Source organism: Triticum aestivum, chromosome 2D (assembly GCF_018294505.1).
Source record: "Triticum aestivum cultivar Chinese Spring chromosome 2D, IWGSC CS RefSeq v2.1, whole genome shotgun sequence".
Classification (NCBI taxonomy): Eukaryota; Viridiplantae; Streptophyta; class Magnoliopsida; order Poales; family Poaceae; genus Triticum; species Triticum aestivum.
Window position 1 is genome coordinate 62,147,060 of NC_057799.1, and position 19,759 is coordinate 62,166,818.

At 46.4% G+C, this 19,759-nt stretch overlaps 1 protein-coding gene across 1 annotated transcript; it reads left to right on the forward strand.

The window, feature by feature from the left end:
* The first annotated feature begins 1,693 nt into the window (after window positions 1–1,693).
* On the forward strand, window positions 1,694–3,336 carry LOC123051566 (peroxidase-like). Its single transcript, XM_044474476.1, has 3 exons — window positions 1,694–1,942; window positions 2,027–2,203; window positions 2,309–3,336. Exons 1-3 carry the CDS (start codon window positions 1,736–1,738, stop codon window positions 2,864–2,866), a joined length of 942 nt encoding a protein of 313 aa, XP_044330411.1. The 5' UTR covers window positions 1,694–1,735; the 3' UTR covers window positions 2,867–3,336.
* The last annotated feature ends 16,423 nt before the right edge of the window (window positions 3,337–19,759 follow it).

Here is a 19,759-nt window from a genome sequence, read left to right on the forward strand (position 1 = left end):
ATTTTATTTTAAAAGGGTAATACCAATGCCACTAATTCATCCTTTGTTAGATTATTTCATTACTTTGATTTAGTTAGTTTTTCAATTTTATTTTATTTCTTATTTAAGGGTAATACCAATGTCACTAATTACGCTATTATATTCTTGTTCTAGCATATTTTGAAGCATGTTCTGTATATAGCGTGCAAGTTCTATCATTGTTTGTATTAGAACTTGTTTTAGTATTCTTGTCTTCTTTAAGGGTAATATGAATGCCACTAATTCATTCTTCCTTAGAAAAAATCATTATTTTAATTTTGTTTTAGTTTTTATTTCATTTTCTTTATTCTTTAAGGGTAATACCAATGCTACTAATTCTTTTTTCTTATAAACTTCATTATTTTTATTTTGTTTTATTTTTATTTCATTTTCCTTTCTTCTTTAAGGGTAATACCAATGCCATTAATTATTTCCCTTTTTGGATATTTTTCAAAAATTCCTCTATATATGCTTATTCTTGCATATTAAAAAATACAATTTTTCTGTATGATGTGTGTAAATTTTGTCATTGTTTCTTTTAGAATTTTCTTTTATTTTTCTTTCTTCCAAAAGGTAATATCAATACCATTAATTCATTATTCCTTAAAAAACTTCATTATTTTGCTTTAGCTTCAGTTTTTAGATGTGGGAACTTCTTTATTATGAAAACCTTATTTATTTTATTTTTGTGTGTGTATGTATACGCGTGAGTATTATACACTATGTATGCATATTATACTAGAGTGTGAAAATTACACTATTATATGTTTATTCTTTGCATATTACAAAAAGTGCGATTTATGCCAATTCATTCTTTATTTGAAAAACTGCTTTTGTACGAAAATTCCACAGTACTAGACTTATTTTTTCATACTATAAAAAAATGTAATTTATGTATAAATTGTGTGCAATTTGTCATTGTTTGTTTTAGATATTTTTTTAGCCCCACGTTCTGCGATTGCATGTACTTCATTAGTGGAGTTAGCTTCGGAGGTTGTTGTGGTAGTGGCCGCACCTGCGTGTGTATGTTCTCTGCATATATGTACATACTCGACTGATAAATAGACATGAGTTCAGTCTCTCTTGTGTTACTCTACCTTGCATGGTATCACATACCTTGCTCTTTTTCCTTGCTTCCGCTTCCGCGCTCATTCCTAACACCTGAACAAATTTTTTGGTCAGATCCCATGTTTTGTTTGTCCACATGTTATCGTTGTATGCAAAATTACCGCACACCGGTCAAATTAAACGAGGGTGAATTGCCTTGGATAAATTATAGCATGGAGATGATGCTAAGCACACGTATATTTTCTGTTCTATAAGCTAAGCCAATTAATTTTGCTGTTTTTTTTTTGCGTGGCAAACGCCAATATAGATCGCTCAAGTTGGCCCTATCCACTTGCATGCGTGAACCTTCCAAATATGCGGCCAAGTTTGTCGACACCATGTACGTAGCAGACCGCGATAGGCCTTACCCGATCGACCGGCTAGCTGCATTTGGTTGGAAAGGTTCATGGATGGATAGATGCTGTGTACGTCGTTCGAGAGGCTAACGCTGGACCAAGCGGACCTAGATTTTGGATGCTCTCTCCCTAGTGGGGGACAGGGACCGATTTGCAGGTGCACCTGAGCTGAATCTCTGGCTATAAATATGCATGCGATGCACTACTCTCTTGCACAAGCCACACTAAGGGTGCAGGCAGCTAGCTAGCTAACCATGGCCGCCTCTGCCTCTTGCATTTCTCTGGTCGTGCTCGTGGCCCTGGCCACGGCGGCGTCGGCGCAGCTGTCCCCGACGTTCTACAGCGTGTCGTGCCCCGGGGCGCTGGCCGCCATCAAGAGCGCCGTCACGGCCGCCGTGAGCAGCGACCCCCGCATGGGCGCGTCGCTGCTCCGGCTGCACTTCCACGACTGCTTCGTCCAGGCAAGTTTCGCATAACTAATTTGCTTGAGCGAAGAACAGCCGGGATTGACCGATTATTTGCCGTGCGTGTTTTGCTGACTGCAGGGCTGCGACGCCTCTGTTCTGCTGTCTGGCAACGAGCAGAACGCGGGCCCGAACGCGGGGTCGCTGAGGGGCTTCGGCGTCATTGACGGCATCAAGGCCCAGGTCGAGGCCGTGTGCAAGCAGACCGTCTCCTGCGCCGACATCCTCGCCGTCGCCGCCCGCGACTCCGTCGTCGCCGTAAGATCATCATCTTACGAAGACTTACATGGTTCATTGGATGCTCGGCTCCTTTTTCTTTACACCATCATATATAATCGTTTGTTTGCTTTTTGTCATGTGCAGCTCGGAGGGCCGTCATGGACAGTTCCTCTGGGGAGAAGGGACTCCACAGGTGCAAACGCGGGGCTGGCAAACAGCGACCTCCCGGGGCCGGGCTCCAGCCGGGCACAGCTCGAGGCCGCGTTCCTCAAGAAGGGCCTGGACACGGTCGACATGGTGGCCCTCTCCGGCGCGCACACCATCGGCCAGGCGCAGTGCAGCTCCTTCCGCTCTCGGATCTACGGCGGCGACACCAACATCAACGCCGCCTACGCCGCGTCGCTCCGGGCCAACTGCCCCCAGTCCGGCGGCAACGGCAACCTGGCGCCGCTGGACACGACGACGCCCAACGTGTTCGACAACGCATACTACACGGACCTCCTGTCCCAGAAGGGGCTCATGCACTCGGACCAGGTGCTGTTCAACGGCGACACCACCGACAACACGGTCCGGAACTTCGCGTCCAACCCGGCGGCGTTCAGCAACGCCTTCACGACGGCCATGATCAAGATGGGCAACATCGCGCCGCTCACCGGGGCGCAGGGCCAGATCAGGCTCAGCTGCTCCAAGGTTAACTCGTGATTGACGTACATGTCGATAGGCAGCTCGCCATCACGACACGTCGTCAATGAATAAGTCCCCAGAAGCAGTAGCCAAGACCAATTATAGCACTTAGCAACCCGGTCAGGGCGACTACTCGGTGCATGCCGTGCTGCTTGAAGACCTCAAGTTTCAAACGCGCACCTGGTTTTCGAAGCCTGAGGTTCAGGCATGCAGGAGAGATGCAAACAGCGCCGCCCATGCACTACCTAAACTAGGGACTAGGCCTGCAACGTAATGGTGCCCATGCTTTAATGTAACGTGGGAGTATGACTATACTGTCCAGCAGTTGTTGCTGATCATGCAAGGTGACATGCCCACGTCTTAAGACTAGTCATAATGGAGAGTAACTTAGAGTAGTAACATGCATATGTTACTAGTCTATGTTACTACCTCCACAGTGGGTAGTAACATATGTGTTGTGTCATGCATCACTTCATTTATTAGGTTGTAGACTCATCTTTTCTTGATATGTGTGATATTACAGTAACTAGCTATGTTACCACATGTCTCTTTTTCTTCATTAATTACATGCCACATCATCCATTTTGCCTAGATAAGTGTGATGTTACCACCTATGTTACTCCCATTATGGGTAGTCTAATAAAGCTTTGATAGATCAATTACTGTACCAGCACCTAAAACGTGTAATTTCTGAAATCGCTTATAGATCAGTCAACTGATTTTTTTTTCAAGTTTCAATCACTTTGTTCTCAACCTTCGAATGTGATCCAAGTTTACAGAGCCTTCTTCTTTCTGTGCCCCGTGTCTTTGTCAATGTCAAGTCTTCTTGGATAGGGCCGGCCCATCAAAATACACCATTTTACACGACAATTAATTAATTGTAATTACTTTCGAAGATAGAGTTGCAAATATCGATGCTGACATGTTAGCCAAGTTTTCACATTCCTTAGATCAAGGACGACATGTTTGGTTGTCTGAGCCCTATGATCCATTTTGTATCCCGCAATTTGTGAAATTCGAGCAATAAAACTTGGTTGAACCCCTAAAAAAACATGTCCAGCTCGCTCCCGCCATCGATGCCGCCGCCAGCCGCCGCCTTGTCACCTCCCACTAATTCTTGGCTCGCCCTTGATGGGAACGCTGCAGCCGACCACGACGTCCACATCTCGAGCTCAAAGCTTGTTGTTGCTCTTTGTTGCATAATCAATTGACACATCCCATATTCTCAGACAACTGAGAAATAGTAAAATCATAAAGAAAAACAAAACATAAGCATAAGATTTTGCCTCCTCCAATAACTAATAAGTTAGAGAGTTTTACAGTTGGCATGATTACAAAAAAAACATTCACTCTCTTGGTACGATTTTTCCAAAATGCTTGGCACCGGAGTGGACCAAAGGGTGACTTCATGCATGATGTTGGTGAGAAGGAATAGGCATCACTACAGACTTGTAGCGGAAAACCTATGCATTGAGCTCGCTCCTAATTGTCCAACATCCGAGTATGGTGAGAGAAACCATGACCCCCACCCCCCTATTAGGTATATGCACCTTTGACATGTCGATCCATCATTCCTTGATGGATCACACCACATTCCAAGAAGAGGCGTGAATATGAAGCTACGCCTTCACCATGCCCCAAAGCCTAATGGTAAACCAACATGAAGAGATGGGCCACGGTTTCATTCTCTCGCTTGTAAGGACAGCACAACACACAATTTAGCCAACTCGCTTTGCCAATATATCGAAGTCCAAATCCTATTGAGAGCCAACCATGCAAATAATTTGACCTAGGGGGGGGATGCTCTCCAAATTATGATCTCAACGAGAAGTTAGTGAAACCAAGGAATTGTGCCTTGTATGTAGTTGTCGCCCAGTAGTGCCACTAGACGTATGCTACCAAATGATGCCATCATCCATTTCTTCATTGATTTGGATTTCACTTAAGTTTACCCAAAGAGAGATGATTTGGTGAATATGGTATATCGTCCGTTGAGCGGGAAGCTTTATTTTGAATAGCAAACTTGAAAGAACATGCGGTGCCCCCATGTTTGGTTTTGGTAATTGATGACAATCTCTATGGACTAATGGTTGCCTTGAGTTATATTTGAAGGATTTGTCCATAGGCATTTCTTGAAGTTCATGTGTTGGTTTCAAGGAGTTTATGTGGTGACCAAGGTGTTATTAAGGAATTATCCAAAGGTTGGTCATGTGAGAGTTGAGCTTATTGCAAGCATGTCTTGGAGAAGAAGATTGTGTGATAATTCATGTATATCTTCAAGACATCATCCAAATGAAGAGAGTTGAAAAGATTCATGGTTGATCAAGACTAAGTCAAGAGTGAATCAACTTGATCAACTCACAAAGCGTAGAAGATGTATCAAGAGGGATCAAGCGATCCCATGGTGTGGTGAGCATTGTCAATTATGCTTTGTGTACTAACCCATGATCTTCGTGAGAGTTCTTTGTTGGGTTAGGTTGCGGTGTGCAAGTTCAAGTGAAGCATCATGAAGAGATCAAATGCTTGAAGCTTGCCGTCCATTGTGGTGACAATGGACTTGTGAAGATGTTGCGGTGTGCAAGTTCAAGTGAAGCATCATGAAGAGATCAAATGCTTGAAGCTTGCCGTCCATTGTGGTGACAATGGACTTGTGAAGATGTGCGGAAGAGTGGCTCACCCATAGTGGAGCATGGGGGAGCAATCAACTAGTCTTCATCGAGCCAACGCAACCAAGAAAGGAGGTCCAACTTGAGGGAGTCAAGATCGTCATCATCTAGCTCAAGTGGACCATGTGCAAGGCAAAGGTTTGCTCTTGATAGGTTTTCTATTTTACCGGTCTCATGATGATAGGTGGGAGACCGGGTTATAGGATCGATTGCCGTACTATCAAGGGGGGCTCTCGATGAGTAGCTTGATCGTATCGTTCATAGAGAGCTCAAACCATTGCATCCTTGCATCATCTTTATTGGTTCTTGTTTGGTTCTTCTCTTTGTGAGTTTTGGAGCTTATGGTCATCTTGATGACAAGCTCGAGTTCATCGAAAACGGAGTTCACTCGCATCTTCTATGATGTTTTCGATGTTGGAGGTTATGCCGGTTCTTCTCGGTTGGAGGTTTCACTCCTCTATTTGTTGGCATACCTCCCCTGCCTCTTCTTACTATAACCAGTCACTGTTTTGATGCTACCCGTCTTCCTCTATCCAACAAGCTTGAGTTTGCTCAATTCGGAGCTCATATGCAGAAGTTATGGCAGTTTTGGTTTCCTAGCGGTAGTACCGCGGCCCGGAGCGGTAGTACCGCTTGAGTGCTACAAGCGGTAGTTGTTGGGAATCGTAGCATAATTTAAAATTTTCCTATGCTCACCAAGATGCATCTATGGAGTCTACTAGCAACGAGGGGAAAGGAGTGCATCTACATACCCTTGTAGATCGCGAGCGGAAGCGTTCCAATGAACGTGGATGACGGAGTCGTACTCGCCGTGATCCAAATCACCGATGACCGAGTGCCGAACGGACGGCACCTCCGCGTTCAACACACGTACGGTGCAGCGACGTCTCCTCCTTCTTGATCCAGCAAGGGGGAAGGAGAGGTTGATGGAGATCCAGCAGCACGACGGCGTGGTGGTGGATGTAGCGGGTCTCCGGCAGGGCTTCGCCGAGCTTCTGCAAGAGAGAGAGAGAGAGAGGTGTTGTAGGGGAGGAGGGAGGCGCCCAAGGCTATAGGTTGCTGCCCTCCCTCCCCCCCATTTATATAGGCCCCTGGGGGGGTGCGCCAGCCCTGGGAGATGGGATCTCCAAGGGGGGGCGGCGGCCAAGGGGGGGAAGGGGTTGCCTTGCCCCCCAAGGCAAGGGGGAAGCTCCCCCCTAGGGTTCCCAACCCTAGGCGCATGGGGGGAGGCCCAAGGGGGGCGCCCCAGCCCACTAAGGGCTGGTTCCCTTCCACTTTCAGACCACGGGGCCCTCCGGGATAGGTGGCCCCACCCGATGGACCCCCGGGACCCTTCCGGTGGTCCCGGTACAATACCGGTAACCCCCGAAACTTTCCCGGTGGCCGAAACTTGACTTCCTATATATAATTCTTCAACTCCGGACCATTCCGGAACCTCTCATGACGTCCGGGATCTCATCCGGGACTCCGAACAACTTTCGGGTTTCCGCATACATATATCTCTACAATCCTAGCGTCACCGGACCTTAAGTGTGTAGACCCTACGGGTTCGGGAGACATGCAGACATGACCGAGACGCCTCTCCGGTCAATAACCAACAGCGGGATCTGGATACCCATGTTGGCTCCCACATGTTCCACGATGATCTCATCGGATGAACCACGGTGTCGAGGATTCAATCAATCCCGTATGCAATTCCCTTTGTCAATTGGTATGTTACTTGCCCGAGATTCGATCGTCGGTATCCCAATACCTAGTTCAATCTCATTACCGGCAAGTCTCTTTACTCGTACCGCAAAGCATGATCCCGTGACTAACGCCTTAGTCACATTGAGCTCATTATGATGATGCATTACCGAGTGGGCCCAGAGATACCTCTCCGTCACACGGAGTGACAAATCCCAGTCTCGATCCGTGCCAACCCAACAGACACTTTCGGAGATACCCGTAGTGCACCTTTATAGTCACCCAGTTACGTTGTGACGTTTGGCACACCCAAAGCACTCCTACGGTATCCGGGAGTTACACAATCTCATGGTCTAAGGAAAAGATACTTGACATTGGAAAAGCTCTAGCAAACGAAACTACACGATCTTTTATGCTATGCTTAGGATTGGGTCTTGTCCATCACATCATTCTCCTAATGATGTGATCCCGTTATCAATGACATCCAATGTCCATAGTCAGGAAACCATGACTATCTGTTGATCAACGAGCTAGTCAACTAGAGGCTTACTAGGGACACTTTGTGGTCTATGTATTCACACATGTATTACGATTTCCGGACAATACAATTATAGCATGAATAATAGACGATTATCATGAACAAAGAAATATAATAATAACCTTTTATTATTGCCTCTAGGGCATATTTCCAACAGTCTCCCACTTGCACTAGAGTCAATAATCTAGTTACATTGTGATGAATCGAACACCCATTGCGTCCTGGTGTTGATCATGTTTTGCCCTAGGGAGAGGTTTAATCAACGGATCTGCTACATTCAGGTCCGTGTGTACTTTACAAATTTCTATGTCTCCATTTTGAACACTTTCACGAATGGAGTTGAAGCGACGCTTGATATGCCTGGTCTTCCTGTGAAACCTGGGCTCCTTCGCAAGGGCAATAGCTCCAGTGTTGTCACAGAAGAGAGTCATCGGGCCCGACGCATTTGGAATCACCCCTAGGTCGGTAATGAACTCCTTCATCCAGACTGCTTCCTGTGCTGCCTCCGAGGCTGCCATGTACTCCGCTTCACATGTAGATCCCGCCACGACGCTTTGCTTGCAACTGCACCAGCTTACTGCTCCTCCATTCAAAATATACACGTATCCGGTTTGTGACTTCGAGTCATCCAGATCTGTGTCGAAGCTAGCGTCGACGTAACCCTTTACGACGAGCTCTTCGTCACCTCCATAAACGAGAAACATATCCTTAGTCCTCTTTAGGTACTTCAGGATATTCTTGACCGCTGTCCAGTGTTCCTTGCTGGGATTACTTTGGTACCTTCCTACCAAACTTACGGCAAGGTTTACATAGGTCTGGTACACAGCATGGCATACATAATAGACCCTATGGCCGAGGCATAGGGGATGACACTCATCTTTTCTATATCTTCTGCCGTGGTCGGGCATTGAGCCGTGCTCAATTGCACACCTTGCAATACAGGCAAGAACCCCTTCTTGGACTGATCCATACTGAACTTCTTCAATATCTTGTCAAGGTATGTACTCTGTGAAAGACCAATGAGGCGTCTTGATCTATCTCTACAGATCTTGATGCCTAATATATAAGCAGCTTCTCTAAGGTCCTTCATTGAAAAACACTTATTCAAATAGGCCTTTATACTTTCCAAGAATTCTATATCATTTCCCATCAATAGTATGTCATCCACATATAATATGAGAAATGCTACAGAGCTCCCACTCACTTTCTTGTAAACACATGCTTCTCCATAAGTCTGTGTAAACCCAAACGCTTTGATCATCTCATCAAAGCGAATGTTCCAACTCCGAGATGCTTGCACCAGCCCATAGATTGAGCGCTGGAGCTTGCACACTTTGTTAGCATTCTTAGGATCGACAAAACCTTCCGGCTGCATCATATACAACTCTTCCTTAAGGAAGCCGTTAAGGAATGCCGTTTTGACGTCCATCTGCCATATCTCATAATCATAGTATGCGGGAATTGCTAACATGATTCGGACGGACTTCAGCTTCGCTACGGGTGAGAAAGTCTCATCGTAGTCAACCCCTTGAACTTGTCGATAACCCTTAGCGACAAGTCGAGCTTTGTAGATGGTCACATTACCATCCGCGTCCGTCTTCTTCTTAAAGATCCATTTGTTTTCTATGGCTCGCCGCTCATCGGGCAAGTCAGTCAAAGTCCATACTTTGTTTTCATACATGGATTCTATCTCGAATTTCATGGCTTCTAGCCATTTGTCGGAATCCGGGCCCGCCATCGCTTCTTCATAGTTCGAAGGTTCACCGTTGTCTAACAACATGATTTCCAGGACAGGGTTGCCGTACCACTCTGGTGCGGAACGTGTCCTTGTGGACCTACGAAGTTCAGCAACTTGATCCGAAGCTTCATGATCATCATCATTAACTTCCTCCCCAGTCGGTGTAGGCACCACAGGAACATTTTCCCGCGCTGCGCTACTTTCCGGTTCGGAAGGGATGACTATCACCTCATCAAGTTCCACTTTCCTCCCACTCAATTCTTTCGAGAGAAACTCCTTCTCCAGAAAGGACCCGTTCTTGGCAACGAAGATCTTGCCTTCGGATCTGAGGTAGAAGGTATACCCAATAGTTTCCTTAGGGTATCCTATGAAGACGCATTTTTCCGACTTGGGTTCGAGCTTTTCAGGTTGAAGTTTCTTGACATAAGCATCGCATCCCCAAACTTTTAGAAACGACAGCTTAGGTTTCTTCCCAAACCATAATTCATACGGTGTCGTCTCAACGGATTTCGACGGAGCCCTATTTAAAGTGAATGCGGCAGTCTCTAAAGCATAGCCCCAAAATGAGAGCGGTAAATCGGTAAGAGACATCATAGATCGCACCATATCCAATAGAGTGCGATTACGACGTTCGGACACACCATTTCTCTGAGGTGTTCCAGGCGGCGTGAGTTGTGAAACTATTCCACATTTCCTTAAGTGTGCACCAAACTCGTGACTTAAATATTCTCCACCACGATCTGATCGTAAGAATTTTATTTTTCTGTCACGTTGATTCTCAACTTCACTCTGAAATTCCTTGAACTTTTCAAAGGTTTCAGACTTGTGTTTCAGTAGGTAGACATACCCATATCTACTTAAGTCATCAGTGAGAGTGAGAACATAACGATATCCTCCGCGAGCCTCAACACTCATTGGACCGCACACATCGGTATGTATGATTTCCAATAAGTTGGTTGCTCGCTCCATTGTTCCGGAGAACGGAGTCTTGGTCATCTTACCCATGAGGCATGGTTCACACGTGTCAAATGATTCGTAATCAAGAGACTCCAAAAGTCCATCTGCATGGAGCTTCTTCATGCGCTTGACACCAATGTGACCAAGGCGGCAGTGCCACAAGTATGTGGGACTATCGTTATCAACTTTACATCTTTTGGTATTCACACTATGAACATGTGTAACATCACGTTCGAGATTCATCAAAAATAAACCATTGACCAGCGGGGCATGACCATAAAACATATTTCTCAAATAAACAGAACAACCATTATTCTCGGATTTAAATGAGTAGCCATCTCGAATTAAACGAGATCCAGATACAATGTTCATGCTCAAAGCTGGCACTAAATAACAATTATTGAGGTTTAAAACTAATCCCGTAGGGAGATGCAGAGGTAGCGTGCCGACGGCGATCACATCGACCTTGGAACCATTCCCAACGCGCATCGTCACCTCGTCCTTCGCCAGTCTCCGTTTATTCCGTAGTTCCTGTTTTGAGTTACAAATATGAGCAACCGCACCGGTATCAAATACCCAGGAGCTACTACGAGTACTGGTAAGGTACACATCAATTACATGTATATCACATATACCTTTGGTGTTGTCGGCCTTCTTCTTGTCCGCTAAGTATTTGGGGCAGTTCCGCTTCCAGTGACCACTTCCCTTCCAATAAAAGCACTCAGTCTCGGGCTTGGGTCCATACTTTGACTTCTTCCCAGTAACTGGTTTACCGGGCGCGGCAACTCCCTTGCCGTCCTTCTTGAAGTTCTTCTTACCCTTGCCCTTCTTGAACTTAGTGGTTTTATTCACCATCAACACTTGATGTTCTTTTCTGATCTCCCCTTCCGCTGATTTCAGCATTGAATATACCTCGGGAATGGTCTTTTCCATCCCCTGCATATTGTAGTTCATCACAAAGCTCTTGTAGCTTGGTGGAAGCGACTGGAGGATTCTGTCAATGACCGCGTCATCTGGGAGATTAACTCCCAGCTGAGACAAGCGGTTGTGCAACCCAGACATTCTGAGTATGTGCTCACTAACATAACTGTTCTCCTCCATTTTACAGCTGAAGAACTTGTCGGAGACATCATATCTCTCGACCCGAGCATGAGCTTGAAAAACTAATTTCAGCTCCTCGAACATCTCATATGCTCCATGTTTCTCAAAACGCTTTTGGAGACCCGGTTCTAGGCTGTAAAGCATGCCGCACTGAACGAGGGAGTAATCATCAGCACGTGATTGCCAAGCGTTCATAACGTCTTGGTTCTGTGGGATTGGTGCATCACCTAGCGGTGCTTCTAAGACATAATCTTTCTTGGCTACTATGAGGATGAGCCTCAGGTTCCGGACCCAGTCCGTATAGTTGCTGCCATCATCTTTCAGCTTGGTTTTCTCTAGGAACGCGTTGAAATTGAGGACAACGTTGGCCATTAGATCTACAAGACATAGTGTAAAGATTTTAGACTAAGTTCATGATAATTAAGTTCATCTAATCAAATTATTTAATGAACTCCCACTCAGATAGACATCCCTCTAGTCATCTAAGTGAAACATGATCCGAGTTTTAACTAGGCCGTGTCCGATCATCACGTGAGACGGACTAGTCAAGATCGGTGAACATCTCCATGTTGATCGTATCTTCTATACGACTCATGCTCGACCTTTCGGTCCTCCGTGTTCCGAGGCCATGTCTGTACATGCTAGGCTCGTCCAGTCAACCTAAGTGTATTGCGTGTGTTCCGAGGCCATGTCTGTACATGCTAGGCTCGTCAACACCCGTTGTATTCGAACGTTAGAATCTATCACACCCGATCATCACGTGGTGCTTCGAAACAACGAACCTTCGCAACGCTGCACAGTTAGGGTGAACACTTTCTTGAAATTATTATAAGGGATCATCTTACTTACTACCATCGTTCTAAGCAAATAAGATGCAAAAACATGATAAACATCACATGCAATCAAATAGTGACATGATATGGCCAATATCATCATGCTCCTTTGATCTCCATCTTCGGGGCACCATGATCATCTTCGTCACCGGCATGACACCATGATCTCCATCATCATGATCTCCATCATTGTGTCTTCATGAAGTCGTCACGCCAACGATTGCTTCTACTTGTATGGCTAACGCGTTTAGCAACAAAGTAAAGTAAATTACATGGCGTTATTCAATGACACGCAGGTCATGCAAAATAATAAAGACAACTCCTATGGCTCCTGCCGGTTGTCATACTCATCGACATGCAAGTCGTGATTCCTATTACAAGAATATGATCAATCTCATACATCACATATATCATTCATCACATCTTCTGGCCATATCACATCACATAGCACTTGCTGCAAAAACAAGTTAGACGTCCTCTAATTGTTGTTGCAAGTTTTTACGTGGTTTGTAGGTTTCTAGCAAGAACGTTTTCTTACCTACGTATGACCACAACGTGATTTGCCAATTTCTATTTACCCTTCATAAGGACCCTTTTCATCGAATCCGTTCCGACTAAAGTAGGAGAGACAGACACCCGCTAGCCACCTTATGCAACTAGTGCATGTCAGTCGGTGGAACCTGTCTCACGTAAGCGTACGTGTAAGGTCGGTCCGGGCCGCTTCATCCTACAATGCCGCCGAAACAAGAAACGACTAGTAGCGGCAAGAAGAATTGGCAAACTCAACGCCCACAACTGCTTTGTGTTCTACTCGTGCATAGTAACTACGCATAGGCCTGGCTCTGATACCACTGTTGGGAATCATAGCATAATTTAAAATTTTCCTACGCTCACCAAGATGCATCTATGGAGTCTACTAGCAACGAGGGGAAAGGAGTGCATCTACATACCCTTGTAGATCGCGAGCGGAAGCGTTCCAATGAACGTGGATGACGGAGTCGTACTCGCCGTGATCCAAATCACCGATGACCGAGTGCCGAACGGACGGCACCTCCGCGTTCAACACACGTACGGTGCAGCGACGTCTCCTCCTTCTTGATCCAGCAAGGGGGAAGGAGAGGTTGATGAAGATCCAGCAGCACGACGGCGTGGTGGTGGATGTAGCGGGTCTCCGGCAGGGCTTCGCCGAGCTTCTGCAAGAGAGAGAGAGAGAGGTGTTGCAGGGGAGGAGGGAGGCGCCCAAGGCTATAGGTTGCTGCCCTCCCTCCCCCCCATTTATATAGGCCCCTGGGGGGGTGCGCCAACCCTGGGAGATGGGATCTCCAAGGGGGGGCGGCGGCCAAGGGGGGGAAGGGGTTGCCTTGCCCCCCAAGGCAAGGGGGAAGCTCCCCCCTAGGGTTCCCAACCCTAGGCGCATGGGGGGAGGCCCAAGGGGGGCGCCCCAGCCCACTAAGGGCTGGTTCCCTTCCACTTTCAGACCACGGGGCCCTCCGGGATAGGTGGCCCCACCCGGTGGACCCCCGGGACCCTTCCGGTGGTCCCGGTACAATACCGGTAACCCCCGAAACTTTCCCGGTGGCCGAAACTTGACTTCCTATATATAATTCTTCACCTCCGGACCATTCCGGAACCTCTCGTGACGTCCGGGATCTCATCCGGGACTCCGAACAACTTTCGGGTTTCCGCATACATATATCTCTACAACCCTAGCGTTGTGTAGACCCTACGGGTTCGGGAGACATGCAGACATGACCGAGACGCCTCTCCGGTCAATAACCAACAGCGGGATCTGGATACCCATGTTGGCTCCCACATGTTCCACGATGATCTCATCGGATGAACCACGGTGTCGAGGATTCAATCAATCCCGTATGCAATTCCCTTTGTCAATCGGTATGTTACTTGCCCGAGATTCGATCGTCGTATCCCAATACCTAGTTCAATCTCGTTACCGGCAAGTCTCTTTACTCGTACCGCAAAGCATGATCCCGTGACTAACGCCTTAGTCACATTGAGCTCATTATGATGATGCATTACCGAGTGGGCCCAGAGATACCTCTCCGTCACACGGAGTGACAAATCCCAGTCTCGGTCCGTGCCAACCCAACAGACACTTTCGGAGATACCCGTAGTGCACCTTTATAGTCACCCAGTTACGTTGTGACGTTTGGCACACCCAAAGCACTCCTACGGTATCCGGGAGTTACACAATCTCATGGTCTAAGGAAAAGATACTTGACATTGGAAAAGCTCTAGCAAACGAAACTACACGATCTTTTATGCTATGCTTAGGATTGGGTCTTGTCCATCACATCATTCTCCTAATGATGTGATCCCGTTATCAATGACATCCAATGTCCATAGTCAGGAAACCATGACTATCTGTTGATCAACGAGCTAGTCAACTAGAGGCTTACTAGGGACACTTTGTGGTCTATGTATTCACACATGTATTACGATTTCCGGACAATACAATTATAGCATGAATAATAGACGATTATCATGAACAAAGAAATATAATAATAACCTTTTATTATTGCCTCTAGGGCATATTTCCAACAGTAGTACCGCTCCAGAGCGGTAGTACCGCTCCAGAGCGGTAGTACCGCTGGTAGCCCCCAGCCGTAGTACCGCTGCGGTCTCGTGCTAGTACCGCCTCGATTCGAGGGGTCTTTTTCGTGTCGGGTTTTACGGTACTGGCCACGGCAGTGGGGGCCGTTGTACCGCTCGTATGCGGTAGTACCGGCCTGCCACCGCGGTAGTACCGCTCTGGGCCCAGCGGCAGTACCGCGAGGGGGAGCGGTAGTACCGCTTATAGGGGCAAGCGGTAGTACCGCTGGCCAAGCGGTAGTACCGCTCTCTACGGGGCTGAAGTGGGGGTAACGGTTGGATTGTTCCCCCCACTATATAAGGGGGTCTTCTTCCCCATTCTACTTCATCTCTTGAGCTCGTGTTCTTCCCCCATTGTTGACCTTCTTCGAGCTTGCTAACTCTTAATCCCTCCATGGATTCTTGCTAGTTTTTGAGGGAAAAGAGAGAGGAGATCTAGATCCACATTTCCACCAATCACTTTCTCCTCTATGTGAGGGGAACCCATTGGATTTAGATCTTGGAGTTCTTGGTGTTCTCCTTCTTGTTCTTCCTCTCATTTTCCTCCCTAGCATTAGTTGCTTCGGTGGGATTTGAGAGAGAAGGACTTGGGCACTCCGTGTGCCCTTACCATTGCATTTGGTGCATCGGTTTGAGTTCTCCACGATGATATGTGGAAGTTACAAGTTGAGAAGCTTATTACTCTTGTGTGCTTGGTGCCCTTGAGCTTGTTCCTCTTGGGTGCTTGGGCGCCCTAGACGGTTGGTGGTGTTCGGAGCTCAATCATTGTGGTGTAAAGCTCTGGGCAAGCGTCGGGGTCTCCAATTAGGTTGTGGAGATCGCCCCGAGCAGTTTGACGGGTTCCGGTGACCGCCCCCAAGGGTTGCCAAAGTGTACGGGTTCGGTGACCGCCCCCAAGGGTTGCCATTTGTACGGGTTCGGTGACCGCCCTCAAGGGTCCCTTAGTGGAAAATACGGCATCTTGCATTGTGCGAGGGCGTGAGGAGATTACGGTGGCCCTAGTGGCTTCTTGGGGAGCATTGTGCCTCCACACCGCTCCAAACGGAGATTAGCATCCGCAAGGGTGTGAACTTCGGGATACATCGTCGTCTCCGCGAGTCTCGGTTATCTCTTACCCGAACCCTTTACTTATGCACTTTACTTTGTGATAGCCATATTGTTTCTTGTCATATATCTTGCTATCACTTAGTTGTTTATCTTGCTTAGCATAAGTTGTTGGTGCACATAGGTGAGCCTAGTTGTTGTAGGTTTTGTGCTTGTCAAATTAACCGCTAGGTTTATTCCGCATTTGTTCAAGCCAACCGTAATTATTTTAAAAGCGCCTATTCACCCCCCCTCTAGGCGACATCCACGATCTTTCAAAACTCCATCTTTCATGGCCCCGGCCACCTTCCAATTCTTCCTTGAAGAGGCATAATAGATTAACGGGGTAACCACTCGAGGCCACATGTCAGTAACCAAATGGAAGTCCCAAAAGGGAACACGTTCCCCATTGCAGATGGTGATGATGGTGAAAGCATAGAACATGTCTAGGTCTGTCTCGTCGCATGGGTTTTCATACCCATCTACATTTTAGCTTTTTGTGTTTGGACAAAGGCCATTGCAATATAAGAGTCCGGGTAAACTTGATGAGATTAAGTACCGAGCCCCCAAGGCTATAGGGACGGCGAACGGTCTCGCTAGTCCCTCAAAGGAGGGATGAGCAGGGTGACATGGTAAAATACTTGGGAGGTGAACACGGACTTGATGACGACACCACGACCCATGGTGGTTCTTGCCATCCCAACGAGCGAGCCTAGTAATCTTGTCCTCGATGAATTGGTAAGGCGACCGCTACACGTCAGTCGACAGATAAACAGAGATGATCGACAACCTCGCCAGTCGCTGGATGCAGCGGCGGTGGCAGGATTCAACATTGACCCAGGTAGCCTTTGTGCACTATAGCTGTCGCTACTGTATACAAAGGAAATGGGGCTCATGCCCCAGGCAGCGGCCGATCTGCCTCGGGCCTGATGCCACCACTGGTTGGATGGAGTGAGGACAACGGTTGAGTCTTTGTAACAGGAATCGTGCCGTGCTCACGCTTTGCAACACGAGCTCTGTTGCGTTCCTGCCGAATAGTTTTTTTGCTTTGAAAACAAAGCCTCTGTTGTGAAACAGCCTTTTTCGTTTGACAAAGGCCTTTGTTGCGAATATTTTTTCATTGAAACAAGCTTCTGTTGCGAACAATTTTTTACATTTGAAACAAGCTCTCGGTTGCGAAAAGTTTTTCCATTGAAAAAACACCTTTGATAATAGGTTTTTTTTCTTTGATGTGATTGCAACAGGGTCTCTGTTGCAAACATGGACTATGAGGTTCTTTAGAGTTGTCCGATCGAAATCTTATTGGACAACCACGGAGATGGTCGACGCACGCAGCGTGCGCGTGATCAGTGGGGTGATCGCTAGCGTTTTTCAATTTAAGTACGTACGTGAAGCAGAAATTCGTGCATGCATCCACGGATGTAACAATCAAATTCTCAATTTCTCATGCAAAAGCATGCTTCCAGCTTATACCATCCTGTTTACGCGTGTACACAGATTGAAGATATAAACTTCTCTTTTGGCTGCATGGTGCCGCCGGCGTGATAGGCAATTCCAAACCAATGAGCACTACTCCTGCGCATATCTTTTGCCGGGAGCACGTAAATATCAGGGCAGCACCCACATGCCGCTTTGAAAGGCATGTATGGAAGCGCCGCCTAAAGGGAGCCCAAGTTGTTTGACGCTTAAGATGCCGTTTATCAAAATCACTAACTCGGGAGTATTCCTTTCAAAGATTAATTTCTCTTCCCAAGTTGCCACAAGGGCCATGCTGCATGTGCGTCACTTGTCATAACCTGTCAGTTTAACTTTTTCGTAGATTTGTTTATTCAAAATGTTTTATTTCTTAAACCGTGCATCCAAATCTCAAACCGTTTTCACCGTTGGATTCCTCGCGTCGAGATCTTCAAAATTAGATCCCATTTTGATATTTTTGATGTACTTATTTTACGAAAAAAATCAGACTTCTCACGGAAGGAAAAAAAAGTAGAAAACGTGTTTTTCCGTTTCCGAGGGGCACAACCATGCCTGTCGCGGAAGTAAAACCGTGCCTCTCACGAAAGAAAAAAAGAAGAGAAAACATGTTTTTTCGATTTCAAGAGGCACGCGAAGTAAAACCATGCCTCTCACGCAAAAAAAAATTTCTTTCCGAGAGGTGCCTCGTGCCGAAGCAAAAAAAAAGTGTTTTTTCTGTTCCCGGGAGGCATGGCCATGCCTCTCGCGAAAGCAAAACCGTTCCTCTCGTGGAAGCAAAATCGTGCCTCTCGCAGAAGCAAAAAAAAGGTATTCTCGTAAAATTGTTTTATTTTAAATCATCCAAAAGTTAAGGAACCGAAAAAACCCCATCTAAAAAGCCAAAAACACGTGTGGAAAAAAATCTGGAGGAAACGCCCAGAGCGCGACACGTGGCGGCTGATCCCAACTGATTGTTGGGAGGCTCCTGAAGGAGCGACCGTTAACTAGTTGCTCTCACCATTTATAGGCTTATTAATTTACTGCCTCCCACCCCTCGCAGCACCTACATAGGAGATGGGTTGGCCCATGTATGTACAACTTTTTTTTTACGGAAGAATTTGCACCATCCGGTTTGTGAAGCTTCCAAACCGGCTTTTATGTTTTTTTTTTCTATTTTGATTTTGTTTTTGCACCTTGTTATTTTTTATTTTTTAACCTTGTCATTTTTACAAACTTTTTTTAATTCATGAATTTTTTTTGAATTCAAGAACTTTTGAAAAATTCATGTTGAATGGACGTGGGTGTCGCCTGGGGGGATAGACATTTTAAAACAATTACGGTTTAGGCTAGAACAAATGCGAGATAGAACAAGCGTTTAATTTGTCGAGCAAAAAATCTAAATATATTAGGTTCAACTTTGTGCACCAATAACTTATGCTAAGCAAGATAAACAACTAACTGATAGCAAGATATATAATTTCAAGCGCGAAGGCTATCACAAAGTAAGTTTATAAGTAAAGAGCTCAGGTAAGAGGTAGCCGAGGCACGCGGAGACGATGATGTATCCCGAAGTTCACATGCTTGCGGATGCTAATCTCCGTTAGAGCGGTGTGGAGGCACAAGGCTCCCAAAAATGCCACTAGGGCCACCGTATTCTCTGCATGCTCTCGCCCAATGCAACGTGTCGTGACTCACTAAGTGTTGACGCTCGAAAATGGCATGATCGCAAAGAGTGACTTGAGTCTATAATGGGATGAGGTTAAAATTATGAGTTCATGTCACCATTTGATGGCCCTCTTCAAGATGATCGAAATAAATATGAAGATGGACCAAAACAGAGCTCAAGTGCAAAATATATGACAATTTCGGAGATACCCGTGTTGACATCAGATTAGAAAACGGCATGAAAGCTAATTAAGATGGCCTTGGATGAAAAAACTTTCAACTGAAAAGTTCTTCGTCTCGTCGAAACTGACGATTTTGATATAAAAATCGTCCCCATCCAAGGTCGTATGCAAAAGTTACAGGCAAAACAGTGAGCTGCAGTAGTATTTGGCCGGATCATCCGGCCGGGGGTCGAAAAATTGACCCAAACAACAGAAGCTAAAAGTTGAAGCCGGATGATTTGGGTCAAGTCACGGATGATCCGGGTAAAGGCTGGACAATCCGGGAAATCGTCCGGACGTCCGGACCATTTTTTCTGCTACAGACTTTAGAAAACGGCCCGAAACACCCTCAAGATGG